This window comes from Podarcis liolepis (assembly GCF_965112155.1).
Source record: "Podarcis liolepis genome assembly, chromosome: 6".
Lineage (NCBI taxonomy): Eukaryota > Metazoa > Chordata > Lepidosauria > Squamata > Lacertidae > Podarcis > Podarcis liolepis.
Window position 1 is genome coordinate 96,179,235 of NC_139559.1, and position 20,472 is coordinate 96,199,706.

A 20,472-nucleotide genomic window follows, 5' to 3' on the forward strand; every position below is an offset into this window, starting at 1 on the left:
TGCATGCACACTTCTTCAGATACACTGAAACAGAAGTTGCCAGATCCTTCTATATAGTGAGAAGGTGGGGAGGGGTATTACTCAGAAGGGTGGTGGGAATGGGAGATTGGCAGATAGCTGAGATGAGCCTGTTGACGACTCTTAACGACTGCAATAGGTCTTACAGGAAAAGGCAAGGGGTGAGAAGGTGAAAAATGACTTAGTCATGTATAATGAGATCAGTCATGTATAATGAGTAATACCGCTCCCCACCTTAATGAGATAAGAGATGAGATATTAGTCATGTATAATGAGATAAGTCATGTATAATGAGTAATACCCCTCCCCACCTTCTCACTATATAGAAGGATCTGGCAACTTCTGTTTCAGTGTATCTGAACAAGTGTGCATGCACACAAAAGCTCATACCAAGAACTAACTTAGTTGGTCTTTAAGGTGCTACTGGAAGGAATTTCTTATTTTGACTATGGCAGACCAACACGGCTACCTATCTGTAAGGAAAGTTCGACACCTTTGGCCCCAAAGAAGAATAATTTCCCTTTTTGAAAGACGGGAGTCGTGTTTTCCGGGGAGCCCTTCTCTCAGTCCCAGGAGCCTGAGCCTCTCGCTCAGCGCGGCCCCTCGGGCTCTCCTGGGGGGGACGAAGACGCCACCGGAGTCCGAAAGCTCCCTCCTCCGCGCCTCCTTTGCACTGACTGGGGCTCCCCCCTCACGCGTCTCTTCTTCCTGACCCGCCTCGAGCCCCCGACTTCCTGGCGCAGCCAACCAATGAGGAGCCCGAGGGGCGGTGATGGACAGGCTTGGCGCCCTCTCTCAGGCCCTGCCCGGCCTCCCTTGGCCGCCTGCCCCGCCATCGGGCTACCGTCACGCCACTCGGCCGCTCGGCCCCGAGCGAGGCCTCTGATTGGGCCAGGGAGGCGGGGTTTGGAGTCGGGGGCGGGGCCTGGGCGGGGCCAAGCCCGGCTTCTGGCGGCTCGTCCCGCGGCGCTCGCCTCCAGCCTCCAGTCGCCGCCGCCGCCGCTCGCCATGCAGAAGGTGGCCGTTGTCACCGGCGCCAGCAGGTAAGGAGGGAGGGGCGGCCCGGGGACCCGCCCGGCAGCGGCGCGGAGGAGCCGGGCTCGGAAGGGGAGGCTCGGCGGCGCCGAGAAGGAAGGAGCGGCCGGAGTGCGGGGAGCTCGGCGGAGCGCGGCGCTGGGACGGGGCGGGCGCGGGAGCCTGGCGGGGACGCCGGGCGAGGGGTCCGGCGGGCGTCAAAGCCACCCGAGGCGCAGAACTGCAGAGCTGTCTGCTGGAAGGGACCACGAGGGTCATCTAGTCCTGCCCGGCAGGAATCCTTCCCCGCGCGGGACTCGAAGGGCGAAGAGTCTCGTGCTCTCCTAACTGAGCTCCTCGGGGGCAGAGGCTGCAGCCCATTTCGAAGCCCCCTCCAAGCTCGCTCTTTCCCTGGGAACTGTTAGCTCTGCAAGGGGCAAAGAGCAGCGCCCAGAATGATGTGCTTTAAATGTTGTGTGTGAACAGTTGTGACAACAGCAGTGAAGAGGGTGGATTTCATACCTTGGCTTTCTAGGAAAGTGTCAAATCTGTCTTGCAACATGTAGGGAAATATGTTTAATCTTACAGTACTGGTTGCTTTGTAGATTTGATAAAACATTGAGAGGCACTAATAGTGTCTGGAATCAAAGTTTATCACTGGATTTTAACACTATTGTAATGTGCTTTATATCTTGCTTCTTAGAGAACTTTTTTGTTTTGTTTTGAAGTCTCTGTACATTATTGAAAAGACAACAGCCAATATTTGTAAATCCATGGTGTGGCCATATTTGGAATGCCCAGTGCACTGCTGGTTATCCCACCTCAAAAGGTATTGTAGAGATAGCAAAGGTATGGGGAAACAACAACCAAGGGTGCAATCCTGTACATAGCCACCCAAAAGGAATAAGCTTCACTGAGTTCAGTGGGGTGTACTTTCAGGTAAGTGTGCACAGGATTGCAGCCTAAAACTAGAGTCCCAACTTCACTTCGCTGAGAGTGGAAGCCCCATTGAATTCAGTGGGGCATATGCTGGTGAAGGGGCTGAAGCGCCTGCGTTATGAGCATATGTAAAAGTGTTCTGGGGTTTTTAGTTTAGAATAAAGGGGGGGGGTGTCAGGATTTTAGAGATGCTTAGGTGGGTGCATGGCCAAAAAATGCTGGGAACCACTGCTCTAAAGAAAGCTTGAGCGGAAACTGAGTTGTTCTCAGTTTGCTGCTGGTTAACACAAAATGCCAAGCCAAAGCTCTGGTTTATTTCTTCCTGGCTGGGGATAAGAAGGGGGTGGGGGGTGGGGAGTGCACTTCAGCAGCATGCACCAGGATGCTGCTCATTCAAGATGAGCCACAGTTGGCTGTCTGGGTGGTGAATGATTAGAGTAAGAAGTAGTCCTCCAAGTGGAGCACTTGACTTGCCACTAGCCAAGCCACTGCAGCCTTGATTTGCAGTCCCCTCCAAGCCAGTCTGCTCTGCTGCCTTCTGCTCTTCACTTCAGCCACTGCCTCCGTTCCTTTCTTCACATTGAAGCAAGCGGTTACTTTATTATAAGTCTGGGTTTGTATCAGCTAGACCAATATATTGCCCTGAGAAGATTTTGCATACTATTCCTATGGACATTTTCCTTCTCCTGGAAAACTAGCCCCCAAAATGGTTCATCCCTGGAAGTTCAGTACAGCTGCTTTCGGATCACTGAAACTGTGTATTGTGAAACTGTGAGTTCCTGGGGTTCCTGCTCAGAGGGCTGCATAATCAATATCCAGGGCTCCCATTTGGCCTCTGCAAGGCTTCCCAAGTGTCCTTTGAATGCATGGCTTTCGTAGTTGTGTATCTCCATTTGAAAGCTTTCCAGGTTTCCCTTATGTACCTAGATAACTGATTCCTAGTTGATATCTTCTTGAGTGCAGTGCTAGATTTTTATTTTTGCCCCAGGTTATTCCCCCTCCCCCCAAAAAAGGCTAGTTTCGCCCTTGCTTGAGTGAACCATCCTCCTCCTTCAGTCCTTGCTTCTATGTCCTATGCCTTCCTCTCAGGTTTGAAATCACAGTCTTGGGGTCAAGTCCTTGTTCTTGCTTGAGGTGTTTCCTATTGGGGCTCCATCAGGGCAAACTTGTGTCTTCCTAGCGGATCTCCAGATAGCTTTAAATACTTATGAACTGAGTTTATATAGCCATTCCATGGTTTCTGTGACAAATTGTCACACTTACTTTCGGTAGGCTTTTGAGACTAGTTAGGGATTCTTTCACTCTTTAGATCATGGTTTCTGTGTAGGGCAGGATTTGCTGCCTGCTTAAATTGTAATTTTGCTGTCTGAAGCAGAATATATACATTATGTCATGTTCATTTCATGTAATAAACTAAACTTTATTCCCTCTGTGTGAAAACTGCTTGTGGGCATCAAATTAAGGATTAACACATATTCATAGCAAATGCGGTCACAATTGTTGGCAGTGTGTGTATGAGTGCTTGTGAATGGTGAACTCAAATGTGGGTTCAGACACGTGTCATTGTCACAGTTCTACTCTCCCTCTTTCAGGGAGGGATTTGCAACCTTCTAGACTCAGATGGACCTCTGCTCCCTGCTAGTTTTAATAAGCCAAGAAGGGCAATCGTCAGAGACTTCTCAAATGTCCTGCTCGCTAATTGTGAAGGCACGTTATTTCATGTGGGGCTGTGCAAAATACCCAGAAGGAAGAGGAGAGACCCTTGAAACTGCAAAGTTCTTGGTTTTGTTCCGAAGGGAGTGTTTTCAGTTTGGATCTTGGAAAGTAGCATCATATTGGGCCACATGGCAGGCTGGTCATGTTGCACTTAACCGATCTGGGAGGTGTTGCTCTTTTGGTCGTCAAGGGAAGGGCTCCCTGAGACCGGGAGAAGCCTTCAGTTGTATGGAGTTGTGATGTCTGGCCCTGATCCTGTGCTCTTACTGTTGCAGTGGAATTGGATCTGCGCTGTGTGAGCGTCTCCTCCAGGAAGATGCCAGCCTCCACGTGTGTTTGGCCTGCAGGAACCTGGAGAAGGCAAACGCCACCCGTAACCACCTGTTGTCCTGCTTCCCCAGTGCAGATGTCAGCATAGTTCAAATAGATGTTAGCAAGATGGCCTCTGTCTTACACGCAGCGGAAGAGATCAAGGCAAGGTATGTGGGGGGAGCAGGAATGGTTTGGTTAGGCTGCCTGTGCTGTGGCTGTTCTCCAGGGAGCTGCTTCCTTAACTCATCACCTTTCCAGGACTTGCTTTTCTTACTTGAACTGGACCTGTTCTGAGATGTGATTGCGTGATGTGTGATGGCCAAGAGAAGCGGTTTGCACAACTGGCAGAATCAAGTCTTCATTAAGCTATAGATGGGATGAAATTATATGCTGAAATGTTCTACTGTACTCTATGAAGAAACTCCTTGCTGGTAGAAAGTAAGTATCTCAGGGGAAATGTTTCATCATAATCCCCTGGCATACTAGCTTTCTGTATGTAGGGAGGTTTCTGCCCCTCCTCCCCCAAATGGAAGAGCGTTCCAGCCTGCAGCCTAAAACAGTTTAGGGCAAGCTTGACCTCTTGATTATGAGAATTCGCCCCTAGTGTGCTTCCCCAGAAAGATTTGGTGTTGGACCAGACATTAGGGGGAGAAATTACTAACTTTTATATAAACTACTTAGAGGTTTGGGATGATTGGTGTATGAATCCTATTAAAAAATAAATATATTTTAAATTCTGGGGTACTCCAGTTCTGCTTAATTGCTATTTAATGCTTCTTTCCCATCCTTTCAATAACCACCTTTTTTTGTTTTGGTGTAGATTTCATCGTTTGGATTATCTCTTTCTGAATGCTGGGATCATGGTAAATCCACGTATCAGTTTATGGGCATTTATACGTGGCATCTTCTCCAGGTATGTTAGATATCTAACTGTTCCGTCGCTCGTCTTCATTTTCTGCCTGGCTTTGTGGATAGGAGGGGAGGACACGGAGTTACTTAGGCAGGGTTGTCCAGGGAAACAAACTGGACCTCACTCTTTATCCGGCCTCCACCCCACATGTTACAAACCTAAAATTATGGAATGTGAACATTTCTCTTCTGAGACAGAATGCTGCAGTTTGTCAGTGAGCAAAATCTGACACAAGGCTGCCCTCTTAGCATTGCAATTCCTTTCCTGCGTATAATACAGGAAGAAAATTAATAGGCTCTTATTAGAGGTTAAAAAAAGTGAAGCTTCCTCAGAGTGTGTGTATTTGTTTGTTTAGTTGCTTGTTACCCTTCACTGTTGCAGAGGTACATTGGATTATGTGACAGCACTGAGGAGTAAGCAAGGAATAAAACCAAACAAAGCCCTATTCTATCTGATTCTGCCTCTCAACCCTCCACCTCAAGGCCTCCACCTCCAATGTTCCTAATGTGAAACATATTAGAAGCCAAGTGCATCAGAAGCCATTTTGGCGTATAAGTGGTGTGTAAATTAATAATAAGAAAATTGCATAGTGAGTTCACACTGGTATTTAAGTTCGCTTATATATGTGTGTGTGTGTTCAGAAGTGTTGCCTTGTCAGCCTGCTGCTGCAAAAACAACAGACTCTTGTGACGTGTAAAGTCTAACAATCTCTCTTTCAAGGATTTGCATCCACTTTGTCAGATGTGTGAAGTTTTATATTCTGTTCAGGGAGAGGGAGAGAGAGAGAGAGAGAGAGAGAGAGAGAGAGAGAGAGAGAGCGAGCGCGCTAATGTGAAGAAGGAGGGGGAATTACACCATTAAGACATAATTGGTGTCAGTCTGCCTGAGCCCACTTAAACATGCACAGAGGAGCCTGCAGAGGGACGGGGACTCGAGTTGGGATCTGCCTAAATGCAAAATATATGGGCTGGATCCTGTGTCCAGTCATACTTTGACTCACAGGGAGGAATTCAGCATTGTGCCCTTCCAGTGGTCCTGTTAGTGTAAGCATTTCCTGCGGGTTCTCCAGCCCCACCCCCCAAAAAAGAACCTTCTCTTTTTGGCAGAGGACTAGTGAGATTCATTGTGTGTCTCCCATAGTGCACCTGTGTAGTAGAATTCATCCCATGGAACTCAATGAAACTTTAGTTACCTGACTGACTTATGTCCCATTAATATCTATGGGTCTGCACTAAGTAGTAATGCTAATATTTGTTAGTCTTCCCCCCCCCCAAATGAAACAAATTGACTGAATCCAGCTACACACACTCATACTTACCTACCCCTGTGTGACAGGAACAGTGCTTTTATGTTGAACAGGTGGCTAGACCAGTAAGACAGCAACAAACCTCCCCTGGAACATGTGTGACGTTTGCAGTTCACTTGCCCTTGTCAGTGTAGTTGGAAACACAGGAAGACTGTCTAGCAGTCCTGTTACAATATCTGTATCTGGAATAAGTTGAGGATCCTATTTCCTCTCTCCTTTTCGCTGTCTCCCTTTTCCGTGTCCCATTTGCCGTAAACTCTTGCTGCTTGCTTTCAAGATCTTGCCTTCATCTCTCGTCTCTTGTTCTTTGACCTTTGTCCTTCAAAATTCTCACCATTCTGTTGGCCTCATCCTGTCTGCCAAACCTAAGAGTGCTGCTTCTGTCTCTTCATCTCTGTTGCCTCGCACTGTTCCTTGTTCTGTCCTTTGGATGGCACTTTCATTTGACTTTATTTTGAAATAGAATTATATATTGAAATAGTGGCTGAGACTTCCCTGCTTTCAACCTTTACCTCCTCGTTCTTTTTCCTCATTGTGTTTCTGCTTTTTTCTATCGTGTTCTTTTCCCAGCCTCCATCTTTTTAGTCTGTGAGCTTACTAGAAGGGTAAGTCCAAAAAAGGACTGTGAGAATAAAAATTAAAACGTTTGCATCAAAAACACGGGCTGGACCTTGAGAAATGTTTTGATGTATGAACCTAAACATATGAGAGTTGGGAATACTTTCATTTGGGCATTGGTACTTGACGCCTTGACTGAGACCCCCCACATTTTCAAATGCATCTCTGAACCATGTAGACTAGAGAGTTTCTTGTTTGTTTCCTAATTTCTGGATTCTATCAAGTTCTTGTGAGCCACAGATTGTGCCCTCAGATGCAAGGGGAGGGAAGGTTCCAGTCTCTCTTTAATTACTGAATAGAAGAAGGCATTTCAGCAGGTGCAGCCCCTCGTTCACCCCTTTGACACGATAAGCTGCATCTGCCAAAATTCCTCCTCATACACAACTGTCAAAGGCTCAGGAGCTCTGGGCGGCAAGTTACCCTGTGTGCTTTCTCAGTTATCCAAGCTGCAATGTCTTAATATTTACCTGTTTTCCTTTCTGTGCCTGCACTCATTCCTTTTTCTTTTTTCCCAATTTTTGAGTTCATCCTTTTTAGAAATGGGGAAGACGCACACAAATTCGAACCGTGAGAACACCATTGACGTGTATTTTCTGTAATCTGCATTTTGTCAAACCGAGTGTGATCTCCTTGTTAGACCACTGAAACACATTGAGCTAGTGTTCCCAGAGAAGAATCCTGAAACGGCTTACAATATCTAACCTGTAACCTAACAACTGCCTGTTCTATTTACACTTGTATCCTGCTCTTCCTCTAAGGAGTTCAAAGCAAGACACATGGGTTTCCCATGCAGTCTCCCATCCAAATACTGACCAGCCCCAAACCTGTCTAGCTTCAGTGATGGAACATCCTCAAGTGGAACAAAATGAAGCAAAGTCCTCTTTTGCCCAGTATGTGCTACTTCCTTTGTGACACGGGAACTACATTTCTGTCTTGGTTTTATGTAGCAGTCCTTATTTGCATAAAGTTGTTTGCTATCTTCATCTTGTGTGTTCTGATGATGAGCCTCCAAGGTAGGTTATACTGCTGAGGAATCAACAACCAGGTATTGTTACTTTTCTAAGGTAGCTGTAGCTGTTGGCTATCTCTGGCAACAGGATGGATCCCTGCTACCTCACACTGCTGTGCATTCTGCCAATCAAAAATAACATCAAATCTGCCTTCTGTTTTAGGTTTCCTGCCAACTGCAATATGCTTTCTGCTAGCTTTGTTCCTGTTGTAGAAGTGGACAGCTCCACTTTTCCTCTGACCCATTGCTAATTATTTCCAGACACACACCTGGCTTTCTACCACAAGAATCCCGAAGTATCAGGCACCTCATAGGCTTTGTTCACACATAACACAAAGCCATGGTTCAGTTAGCCCAACTGTGGGTTGTTGTTTTTTAAGTGTCTGATTCCACCCCACACTAACCATGGTTTATTTCCAGACAGCAAAGCATGATTTGAAACCATGGCTCATTCTTGGCTTTTTTTTGGTTTTTCCTGACGCCTGAGCCAGCATCCTGGTTTTGTAACCTTTGTCTGGGTGTCCTGTCACAGACAGATACTCGTGAAGTTCCAGAAGTGTGAGGCAAGACCTGTGGGAGAACAAAGCTACTCCCCAGGCTAAGCAGCTCTTGGTGTTACTTTTCCAGAAGTAAGTCTCAGGTTGTGATGCCAATGGAAATAAAATTGAAAGAGGTTTGACCTGCTTTGCTACTTTGCTGTCTATACAGGACTGTTGTGTTGAAAACACAACAACTTTTTAAAGTTGGCTATCCTGATCATTACACTTACCCACAAATTATATCACTTCAGCCAGCAAATTGGTACTTAAACCCCCCCAAAAAAACCAAACTAATGGGGATGTTGTCAGGAGCCCTGCAGGGCAAAAGTCTCCCCTGTCACTTAATGGATTCTGAATTTCTGATCTTAAGGCAGCATGGTGTGTGTCTGTGCTGGGCAGCTGGTTTGGCTTGGGGCATGTGGAGAGCAGTTGAAAATCTGTGAAAATTTCTCTCTTTGATTGCGCAACTGTCCAATTGTAAGGAAGCTGGTGATGGAGAAGCAATGCCAGTTACAGGAGCAATGTGATGGTTTTGGGATAACAGACAGGAGGGAGAAATACACAAAATTGAGCAAGCCAAGCTGTGATTTCTTTCCTCTGAGACTCATCATAGCTTGTTCAACAATCCGTGTGAATGTGGCCACTGTTTCTGAAATCTTTGTTCTAGAGTAGCCGCTCTTGGTTGAACTGCAGGCTGCCATTTTGGTTTGCTTCTTAACAGCCACAACCTGGGAGGCTGCTTGAAGAATCTCTCAAATTCAAACACAGCTATTATATTTGTCCTTTGTGGATGTGATCCAGAGGAAAGCTGTGCACACAGCTAAGGGGGTTCATAGAAATTTCCTGCAACTGCTTGCAGTGCTGAAAAGAACACAAGGGCACAGCTGGATCCGGCCAAGAGTTCATCTCATCCAACATCCTGTTTCCACCAGTGGCCAACCGGGCAACTAACATAAAGACTTTTCAGTTTAGCATTTAAAAAACCAACCGCCTCTTCAGCATGTAATTAAAACATCCAATAACTTTCTGGCTCTTTTATTTATTTTACTTGTTCTTCTGTTCCTTTCATTGTAATCATGGGGACTGGGATTAGTGGTAGTCCTTGGATCACAGTTTAACAACGTTCCAAATAAAAACCAGCTACAGTTTCTGTCATTTCCCAAAGATTGCTTCCTTTTTGCCGGCATAAGCCATCTCCACCCACCCTCACATTTAGTTGAAAGGACCATAATATTGGTTGGCGGTTTCTCTTAAGGGCAGCAGTCCTCTCTTCTACGCTCTAACCTCTTCCCCTGTTTTCAGGAGGGCATACCAGATGCTGACTACAGCAGAGGGTCTGATGAGCCAAGAGGACAGGGTCACTGCAGACAACCTCCAGGAGGTCTTTGAAACAAATCTCTTCGGACATTTTGTTCTGGTAGGGAAGCTTTTACCTAGTTTTTGTCACACATCCTGGTGTTGTGCAGATGTTATCTGGGTGTTTATACATGTATTGCAAGACATTATTCTAGGTGATCTATGTATTGTGCAACGTTGCCCTACATTCCAGACTTAAAGATGGTTGTGAATAAGCTCTCACCTCTTTAGTTAATACATTGGTATATCTGCTGAGCTTCCACAGATAAGAATAAGGATGCCTATTTGCATAGGTAAGTTTGCCAGTCCTTTGTTAGTCATTGTAGTGTAATATCTCTAGCTCTCATCTTTGGTGGCTGTTGCTGGTCTCAGAATATTAAATTGAGTGTGCTAATTCTCAAAAACTGAAGAAGTCCCAGTAGATTTGTTTTGGTGTGGTTGCTTTTTTAGCACGAGGGCTTAATTCTGCACCAGCAGCATCTGTTTTGACTTTCTGGATGTGATCTGCCGATTTCACAACGGGTTGGTAGCTGACAGAAAAGCTGACCAAAATTTCTGCCTCAATGACTTCAGGACTGAACTCACTGCTGGTCCTTTCAGTGGACTTCCAGCAAACAACGTTTAAAGGCAATCTTGTAAGCTGTAATTTGGCCGCACAGGGCAAAAAAATATTAACAATAGAATCCCAGTATAGTAGCTTTATCTCCATAATTGTATCCTGTCATTTCCTTTAGTGTCCACTGCATGGAGCTAGTGTATTTGACTCCTCTTTACTCTTGCAGAATAGATAATCAAAGTTTGTGGCATCTTGCAATCAGCAGGGTGGTGAGCACACTAACTGGTCCTACCTGTGTCTGATTCTATGTCTGTGGGCTCCTATTGCAGTGCATAATTGTAATGTGTGCCTGGTGGCAGGAGAGGCAGGGGTGAGTTGGGGCAACACAATCGTGATGGTGTAGGTTTTACTTGCAAAGCAGGTGGGACCTTAACTGTCAAGAAGGGCAGAACCTCTTGTCCATGGACAGTGGCGACGCTGCCGGGCATCTATAACGCATGAGTGAAGATGCAAAGTGCTGTGTTACAATTTCACGCCTGTGCTGTGAAATTGGAAACCAAAGACCCGTTCCAAAGGTTTATGCTGACTTGTGGCTCACTTAAGAAGAATATGTTTATCCAGTGTATACTGTTATAAGTCATGTTGTATGGACAGGAAAGTAAATACATTTGTAAAGTATTTTAGGGATCTTTGGGGAAATCCTGTTGGTTCTGTTGAGTATGGGTCAGCTTTGTTTTAGAATGTGTACAGTGGAACCTCGGGTTATGTACCGTCCTCCGTACGGATGCTTCGGGTAATGAGCTCTGCTAACCCTAGTTGCGAAATTTGCCCCGGGATGCAAGCGGAAGTCGCATGGTGGCAGCGGGAGGCCCCATTAGCAAAAGCGCGCCTCATGTTAAGAACAGTTTCAGCTTAAGACCGGACCTCCGGAACAAATTAAGTTCATAACCGGAGGTAACACTGTATTCTGAAAATAATCTTTTTTTCTTTCATAGATGAAAATGCAGAACATACTTCTTGCAAGTAGAACTTGTGAGGAAGGATCTGTATCGGGGGTTACCAAACATTTTCCTCCATTGGCCACTTGAAAATTGCAGAGGGGCTTAGTGGACAATGATTTTTCGCCCTTTGTAGTAATTGTAGTGCACTATGATAGGTGCTGTATGATTTTTAATTATATTTTTATTGCTCCTTTTGTTTTTTATATATTATATTACAGTTTGAATTCTGATATTAAATATATTAAATATTTTTAATTATTTTAACTGTGTTTTTATTGCTGCTTTTATTTCACATTGTACAGTATTACAATTTAAATTTCTTCAAATCCAAAATTTAAATACAATATAAGAAATAAAAGAAGCAATTAAAACAGTTAAAAATCAATATAAATATTTAATGCGATGGATGTGCTGTCTCCTGTCTTCAAACACAAATCCACAGGCATACTGTGGACCACCTGAAAGACCCTGGTGGACCACTAGTGGTCTGTGGACCACAGTTTGGGAACCTCTGTTCTAGATTGTATGCCTCTTAAGGCAGGAACCTGGAGCCTTGTTAAAGTCTGGTTTCTTCATTTTTGCAGATCCGGAACCTGGAGCCTCTGCTCTGCTGCGTTGAAAAGCCCAGCAAGCTTGTCTGGACCTCTTCAGTCAATGCCTGCAAATCTAACTTCAGCCTTGAGGACTTTCAGCACAGGCAAGGCAAGGAGGCCTACAGCTCTTCTAAATATGCTACTGACCTTACAAGTGTGGCTCTGAACAACCGCTTCAACAAGCAGGTGAGAGCACCCTATCCTAGTCCTTCCAAAAGGCCCTTCCGACCGAAAGCAAAAGAAGGTGGCATTCTTTTCAGGAAAGTTGGCAAAGTGTGCCAAGATAAGCGGGTGTGAGTCCCATCAGTGGAAGGCTGTGCAAGGACTTACACATCTGCAATGGGGTCCCCCTCTACACACCTCATGCCTCCCAAATTGGCTCTGAGGTGTGTGGGTTGTGGGGACCCCCAGAATGTGGTGAGAAGAGTGAGGGGGCCGCTCCGTCTGGCAAGCGGAAACGCTTGTGGTGGTGGAACACTTGATGTTGTGTGACTCTCAATTCCTCCCATTGTGTTGCGACTTTTCTGAACCGCTGCTTACCGTATTTTTCACCCTATAGGACGCACTTTTTTCCCTCCAAAAATGAAGGGGAAATGTGTGTGCGTCCTATGGGGCGAATGCAGGCTTTCACTGAAGCCTGGAGAACGAGAGGGGTCGGTGCGCACCGACCCCTCTCGCTCTCCAGGCTTCAGGAAGCTATCCGCAAGCCTTGCGAGCCTGGCGGGAGTTCCCGCCGGGCTCACAAGGCTTACGGGCAGCAGCCTGCAGCCCGAAGCACGGGGCGTGCTCCGGAGCGCGCCCCGGGCTTCAGGCAGATGTCTGCAAGCCTTGCAAGCCCGGCAGGAGTTCCCGCTGGACTCCCAAGGTTTGTGAATAGCAGCCTGTTCTGGGGGCTGGGGTGGGGGAAATATTTTTTTTAAAAAATATTTCCCCCCCAAAAAACTAGGTGCGCCCTATGGGCCAGCGCGCCCTATAGGGCGAAAAATACAGTAATCCCTGGAGCATTTGTACTCAAATGTCTTGAGAGTTCAGCACAAACTCAAGACAAGCCACAGAATTTGATACTGGCTACAGAATTCAGTCTCCTGAGAATCTGTCTTCTCCTTTTTTTAAAGTAGGTTTCTAATCCACAGGGCTGCAAAAACAAGCTTTCAAGTTAACAGACAATGCCTGGTCATATGCCTAGATTTTGAGGGTGGAGAAGGGGGGGCTTTTATCAGATTGACTATTCTTCTATTTCTCCTTTTTGTGAATAGTGAAAGCAAAATAAATCATGCAGACTAAGGGATCTTGAGCAAATTACGGTAGTTTAATTTGCATAATTTATACAGGACATAGAATTTTAGCTGTTTTGTGCTGTGTGGGTGACAAAATGAGACAGCATTCTCAGTGGTGGCCCCCAAATTATGGAACTCCTTCCCAAATTACATTTGGTTGTTCCCCCACATTGGGCTCATTGAGATGCAAGGTAAAAGCATTGTTATTTACCAAGATCTTTGTATATGTGATGTTGCTGCTAATGTCATTGTTGCTCTCTGCTCCTATTATGATGAAGGGTAGGATATAAGTACAAGGAAATGAATAAATACAAACTTTGGTTACTTTGGTTCAGATTTTGCCATTGTTTGGGACCGCATTATACACTGTCACCCATGGAGTGTTTTAAAAATATGCAAGATGTATCACAATCTTGTCTTATTTATGTTTGCAACACCCCCTGTAAAATGTTCTTTCCATATTGGGGTGAAATAAAATTGACCATGGCCAATAGCAATTTCATGATAAAAGAGTTCTTTTTCTAAAATGCCTAAAAGAGCTGAGAGCAATTTGGCAAGGTGTATTGCTGTTCCTCCGGGTCCTATTTTAATAGTCCCAATGACCCTGGAAAGTCGCTTAGGCTGTCCAAGGCTTCCCAGTCAGGAGTTGAACCCTGATCTCCCTTCTCTGGGCCAGACTGCTGCACTGTGGCTTCTCACATCTGTTCCTCCCCACCAAGCCCTTTCCATTCTGTCTGCCCTCCTTCCCCACATGAGTCAGAGGCCTAGTCCACACCATAATTTAATATGGACTAGAAGCTTTTGTTTTGTGATGTCCACACAGTACCTCACCCAACTGGCAGCCCACAAGGCCCACCTTCACTGTTTTATTCAGATTCTCCCAATCTATGAATAATTTGTTAAGAGGACATAAAAATCCAACATAAAATCGCTTTCCACTGGCGTGTGGGTGTTAGGATATTTCCGTTCCACCTTAAAAGGGAGAGGCTTTGTGAGTCACAGAGTCTGCGTATTTCCTGTTCACAGGAAGTTTATGCTTTTGTATATGCTTTCGTTTTCTCTCTGTGCCTGAGACATCGTAGCAGGCAGTCATGTTTTCTCTTTGTTCTGACCAACGCTGAATAAACTTGTAAATATGCTCTCCTGAGTGCACCTTTCGCTGTACGTATCTGCTGACAGAGCCTGCACGAGCTCTGGAATGTGGCAAGCTATTTCTGGGGCTCCTGTCGCTAATTGACTGATACAGTGGTGCCCCGCAAGACGAATGCCTCGCAAGACGGAAAACCCGCTAGACGAAAGGGTTTTCCGTTTTGGAGGTGCTTCGCAAAACGAATTTCCTATGGGCTTGCTTCGCAAGACGAAAATGTCTTGTGAGTTCCTGCGGGTTTTTTCCCCTCCCCCCCTTTCCCCCAAGCCGCTAAACCGCTTATCAGCTGATCCGCTAAGCCACTAATAGCGCTAAGCCGCTAAGCCGCTAATGGGCTTGCTTCGCAAGACGAAAAAACCGCAAGACAAAGAGACTCGCGGAACGGATTCTTTTCGTCTTGCGAGGCACCACTGTATCTACAGGAGGTCGATGGATCGCAACGGAGACGGCTTGGGGGCAGGATGGCCTTTGTCTCCCTGGCAGTATCCCAACAGTGGGTGCCCTGCAGTGCATTTTGCGACTGGGCTCCCCCCTCCACAATGTGTGTGGTGATGTTTCACTGGGTGCTTTGGAGGGGAGGAAGAAAAAGAAAAGTGCTGTCTCCACATCTCCACCCTGTTGCTCTCCTTGTCGTGCCTTGGCTGTTTATGTCCTTTTGGAAATTGCACAGTGGCTTTATGTTTTTTTGGGGGGTGAGGGATTTCTGGAGACCAGCTTCCTTCACACTGACATGCAATCACACGTAAAGCAGTGACTTGGGGATGCCGTTCTTTCCACTCCATCCTTCCACAATAGCAGAGAAAGTGGTTTCTAATGAATGGGCAGGGGAAACCTCTCAGGTTTCACAGCTCTGAAGTCAGCCAAATGCAGGATTTCCGCCTCCCATTCAGAAGTAATTCTTGTCCTAGTTTATGCCATTCACATGTAGAAAGGGCAGAATAGTAAGTTAACAAAACCAGGAGGGAAGATTTTTAAAGCTTGCACCTCTTTCTGTTACAAACTTGGCACAAGCCCTGTCTACGTGGTGTGAGTGTGGGTGTCTGCCAGCAGTTGTGTGTGTCACAGTGTGGCCCCATGGAGCCATCTCTTTCTCTCTCCCCCCACTCTCTCAACAGGGCCTGTATTCTAGCGTTGTGTGTCCAGGTGTTGTGATGACCAACATGACGTTTGAGATTTTGCCTCCTTTCGTGTGGAAGTTATTTTTCCCCATTCTGTGGCTGGTGAGTGTGATGGTCTTCAGAAACTGCAGCAAACCCTTAAGTTCTAGGAACTAGAGGCCGATTCAGATTCCCTTATAAGCAGAGAGAAAAGCTGAAGTGGTCAGCGGAACAAATACAAGCATATGGCGCGATCAGACTTTACAGTATACAGTGGTACCTCGGGTTACAGACGCTTCAGGTTACAGACTCCGCTAACCCAGAAATAGTACTGGGTTAAGAACTTTGCTTCAGGATGAGAACAGAAATTGTGCAGCGGCGGCACGGCGGCAGCAGGAGGCCCCATTAGCTAAAGTGGTGCTTCAGGTTAAGAACAGTTTCAGGATGAGAACGGACCTCCGGAACGAATTAAGTTCTTAACCTGAGGTACCACTGTATTTTACTATAGAGGAAGCCCTTTTTGTCTGTTTCTTGTTTGGGGTCAGACCATCAGAAGAGCCTCTCAGGTCAGGCCAGGGCCCCTCTACTCCAGCACCCTGTTCTCGGAGTAGCCCACCAAGTGCCCACGGGAGCCCCATAGTGGGACCTGAGCACCAGAGCCCTCTCCCACTTGGGATGGACAGCAACCAGCATTCAGAAGCATCCTTCCTCTGACAGTGGAAGCAGAACATGGCCATTGTGGCTTCTCCTCCAGGAATTGGTCTCCCCTTTAAAAGCCATCCAAATTGGTGGCCATCGCTGCCTCTTGTGGGAGCAGCCTCCTTCGTTTATCTGGTGCTGGGTCTGCCCTGAAACCTGCAACCTTCAGCTTTGCTGGGTGTCTTCGAATTCTAGTGGGATGAGAGAGGGATATGGCTGCTATTTGGGGGCAGAGGATGGTGGGGTTTTCCTTGCCCTCCTGGAGCTGCTTCCTCAGCTTCAGTGCCATGGAGTAGAAAGAAGAGAGAACTGACTTCTTGCTTTTCTCTCCCCGCAACTCCAGTTCCGCCTTTTCACCAACACGTATACACTGACGCCGTACAATGGAGCAGAAGCACTGGTAAGATGCTTTGGCACTGACATGTTGTGCATTGTGCCTGCCTGATCCATCGCGTTTGCCTTGCGATAGCCGGTGTGCCAAGAGGTTCACAGCCACTTTCTTTCCTCTTCTGGGGAACCTGTTGGCTGCTCCCACCCTCACCCACCCTGTGATGTGAGTAGGGCCAACTCTGGTCTGCACTCCCAGCCAGCAACTGTGTGTGTGCATGCGCGTTTGCTGCATCCGTTTGTTTGTTTGATCTGATTGATACCTGCCTGCAGGTGGGAGTGTGTTTGTGCCGATCATAGTGTGGGATGTTGCTTGATGGCTGGCTGAGTGAGTGCCGCTTGGGTGGGGGTGGGGGGAGTGGTCCAGGGCCTGTCTCACTATATAACAACAGGCCCTAGGGGACTTCAATATCCACCCAGAGGCTGCTGGCTCAAGACTTCGTGACTACCATGGGTCTTTCTCGGTTGGTCATGGTTCCAACACACCGGGCAGAGCAAAGTCTTGATGTAGTCTTTGCCCCAAGTGATATGAAGGACGGAATGAGGATGGGGCAATGCCACGCCCTCCCTTGTCATGGTCAGATCATTATCTGCTTCAGTTTGGACTGACGACTAGTGGTGGACACATTCAGATGTCTCACCCTTGCAGACTGAGGGAACTCGATGTGTTCCTGAATGCTCTGGGGAATTTTCCAGAGGAGAAAGCTAGTGGAGTCCTTATCTGACAATGGAACAGCAAGATGAAACAGGCAGTTGCCCTGATCACTCTGGACCCTTCAGATTGGAACAGCTCTCCTCCAGTTGCCAGTACCTCCTTTGGGGGGAAGGTGGTGGAGAGGGCTGTGGTGGGGCAGATACAGGCATTCTTGGAGGACACAGATTATTTAGATCCATTTGAATCTGTGTTCAGGCCTAGCCATGGAACTGAGTTGGCCTTGATCACCCTGATGGATGACCTCTGCAGAGAGTGGGGACTGCTGGCGGGGGGGGGGGGAGTGAGTCATTGCTCTACCTTCTTGATCTCTTGTTGACATTTGATACCATTGACTATGGTATCCTCCTGGACTGGGAATTGGGGGCGCTGTATTGCAGTGGTTCTAATTCTACCTTCTGCACCAAGTCCAGAGAGGAGGCATTGGGAGAGTGCCTGCTGGCTCCCTGGCAGCTTACATTATGGGGTTATCTCGTTTGAGCCCCTTTAGATCCAAATCCAGCCCCACAGGGGTTTTCAGCACTGGCAGCGGTTGTCTTGAGTCAAACGCACTTGCAAGGAAAGAACTGCTCACTTGTTTGCATCCCTTTTCTAGGTTTGGCTCTTCAAGCAGAAGCCCGAGTTGCTGGACCCCCTGGTGAAATTTCACAGCTGCACCACATTCTTTGGGAAGAACTACGTTGAGATCCGCAAGGTAAGTAGACCCCTTCGTGTGCATTGTGTTGTCACGAGTACAGTGGTACCTCAGGTTACATACGCTTCAGGTTACACACTCCACTAACCCAGAAATAGTGCTTCAGGTTAAGAACTTTGCTTCAGGATGAGAACAGAAATTGTGCTCCAGCGGTGCAGCGGCAGCAGGAGGCCCCATTAGCTAAAGTGGTGCTTCAGGTTAAGAACAGTTTCAGGTTAAGAACAGACTTCCGGAAAGAATTAAGTACTTAACCCGAGGTACCACTGTATTGCTTTCATGCTTTTGGTGCACACTACGCCGTGGGAAATCATGGAGGACCTACGTCATGAGGCAAGGCAAGGCAGCTGTCTCGGAGGGTGGATTCCGAGTTCCATTAAGAGGCAGCAGAATCTTCCAGAAAGTTCCACTGCAGAAAGCCCCATAGAAATGAATGTTACTCGCCTGGAGCTTTGGAGATAGGAAGGGCTAAAACTTACATTTATTTTTAAATGTTATTTCCCTGCGAAAGATGTGTCTTGCTGGACTAGATCAAAGGCCCATCCAAGCCAGCGTTGTCTCCCACTGCAGGGCCACAACACTCCCCACTTGCAGTGACCAGGCAAAGGCTGACTATGGATGCGCAGAGTGTTTTATGGCTCCTGCCATTTTGCAACCCAGGGGCTTTGCAGTGAGAAGTGCCAGCCGCCTGCCACCTTCATGTCCCCAAGAAAGCAGCTGGGCCCGCCTACTTCGCACCTCTGCAGTTGGGTCAGAGCTGATGGAAGGGAGGGATGGCTCTGGGGTCTCCTCTGGGGGTGGGGGGTGGGCTTGTGGTAAAGGAAAGAAAACACTGCTGGTTCTGTGGAATCTGTCCTGATCACAGCTGTGTCTTTCAGATGGATCTCAGTGAAGATACCGCAGAGAAGCTTTACGAGAAGCTCTTGGAACTAGAGAAGCAACTTCTTGCAAGGTCCAACAGCCCACAGCATAAAAAATAGCAAAGCCAGGCCAGTCTTTAGCCACCATTCCTCATGGCAACGAGTTTCTTCCACTTGGGACAGTTAAGAACCTCGGCTCCTCACCACCACCCCACCCTGGCTTTTGCCTTTTGCAATGCAAACCTCTCTAGAGATGTATCTTTTGGCTGTCATGAAGCTGAAATGCTGAAAGAGACCAAAAAGTCTTACAGTTCAGTCCCTGCCCACCCCAGCGTGGATTTTATAACGCCTTTGCTCTCCTTTTAGTTGCCGTGTCTTTACATCACTGCAGCATTTGTCTTTTCCCCGTTACGTGTTTCCTGAAGCCTTTGTACTCCTCAGAGCAGGATGTTTTTCAAATAATAAATGAAATGAAGGGTCGCTGTGTCCTTGCTTCAGAAGTGGGCATTCGGGGGGGAGGGGTAGTCCTGCCATTAGGTTGTGTGGCATTGCCTACTAAAGAGCAAAGTAGAGCTGGTTTGTGCCCTGGCTCCACTTTTGACCCAAACATGCATTTGGGGACCCCTTTCTTAACCCTTTCCATGTGTTTGCATGGTGGAGGTGCTCCTCTTGTGACCCACCTTGAATGCCAATCTGGAAAATCCAGTTCACCTTTGCTAGGACTCAGTGCTAAAGAGTGGGCTTTCCCTGGGGAAAGTGGCAGGACAAGCGGAAGTCTGGATGAGCCCTAAGATTGCTTAACATCCCCTCCCACCGTAGCTTCTTTCCAAGAACTCAAAGTCGTTTGTATTTTAAGCAGAGTGAGAGATGGATGCATGGGAGTAGGAAAACAGAAATGCTGTCCTACGCAGACAGTACTACTCTGCCATTCAAACATCAGTGGGAAGCTGTTTTAAATGCTTTAGATGAACATTGGGCATTTCCCTTCTATCAGTACTATCAGTAGCATCACCTGGCATGAAGGGGTTCACTCAATAGTTTGATTTCCCATGGGTGAAGTACCCCCCCCCCCCGGTTGCAGCTGCGCAACTGCCCTTGTGATCCCAGGACATGATCTGAGTGCACCTGATGCAGCCACCTTGCAGAAACACAACAGGACTAGACTGCTCTGGACGCCCCACGAGATTCATCCGCTATAACAGCAGAGTCAAGGTCTTGGTGGATGCAGGCAATTTTATCCTCAAAATGTTTTGCAAGCAAGTGACATCAGCTACTGTTGGTCCCGCCACCTCCTCTGGGCCAGCCTGTAAAAGGCCCTGTCCAGTCTGAAAAAGTTCTGCCGGACGACATGATGAGGATGCCATGGAGGCTATTTTGCTGTCTTCCCTGCCACTAGGGAGGCTCCATAATGAGCTCTTACCAGTGTTTGGTTGCATTCATTTGGATCTTTTCTCCACTTGCATTCAATATAGAGGAATGATTTTTGAAGTTATTTGAGGTAAAATTGATATGTTTGATTAGAGAAAAACCATTGCTGACATTTATTAATAATAATAATTAGAGAACCCCGTTTGGATTTTGAGTGTGAAAAGAAAATGAACAAATTTGAGACATTTGAGTTTGATGATTGTGAAAATATTGCTTAACAGGAAGTAGAATAGTTGGATGTCATCCTAGAGTGAATGTTTTGAGTAATTTCTTTTATGTAAAGGCAG

General features: G+C 46.9%; 1 protein-coding gene and 1 long non-coding RNA gene across 3 annotated transcripts; both read left to right on the forward strand.

Annotated features, from left to right (window-relative positions):
• Nucleotides 1–925: 925 nt before the first annotated feature.
• HSD17B7 (hydroxysteroid 17-beta dehydrogenase 7) lies at nucleotides 926–19,237 on the forward strand. Of its 2 annotated transcripts, XM_083507189.1 has the most exons (10): nucleotides 926–1,061; nucleotides 3,963–4,166; nucleotides 4,820–4,912; nucleotides 7,592–7,723; nucleotides 9,684–9,798; nucleotides 11,879–12,073; nucleotides 15,427–15,531; nucleotides 16,451–16,507; nucleotides 17,802–17,900; nucleotides 18,776–19,237. In XM_083507189.1, the coding sequence occupies exons 1-10, from the start codon at nucleotides 1,027–1,029 to the stop codon at nucleotides 18,875–18,877; spliced, it is 1,137 nt and encodes a 378-aa protein (XP_083363315.1). In that variant the 5' UTR covers nucleotides 926–1,026; the 3' UTR covers nucleotides 18,878–19,237. The 2 variants fall into 2 exon arrangements, with proteins under 2 accessions (XP_083363315.1, XP_083363316.1); XM_083507190.1 differs by lacking the exon at nucleotides 7,592–7,723.
• On the forward strand, nucleotides 4,919–6,178 carry LOC310708678. Its single transcript, XR_014527151.1, has 2 exons — nucleotides 4,919–5,671; nucleotides 5,702–6,178. It is a non-coding gene; the product is annotated as an uncharacterized lncRNA (long non-coding RNA).
• Nucleotides 19,238–20,472: the final 1,235 nt, after the last annotated feature.

What these genes read in the sequence shown, in the direction of transcription:
- HSD17B7 (XM_083507189.1), top strand. Translation starts at nt 1,027, where the DNA reads ATGCAGAAGGTGGCCGTTGTCACCGGCGCCAGCAG. An exon ending in GCGGAAGAGATCAAGGCAAG is followed by an intron (nt 4,167 to 4,819) that starts GTATGTGGGGGG and finishes GTTTTGGTGTAG; the next exon opens with ATTTCATCGTTTGGATTATC. An exon ending in ACAACCGCTTCAACAAGCAG is followed by an intron (nt 12,074 to 15,426) that starts GTGAGAGCACCC and finishes CTCTCTCAACAG; the next exon opens with GGCCTGTATTCTAGCGTTGT.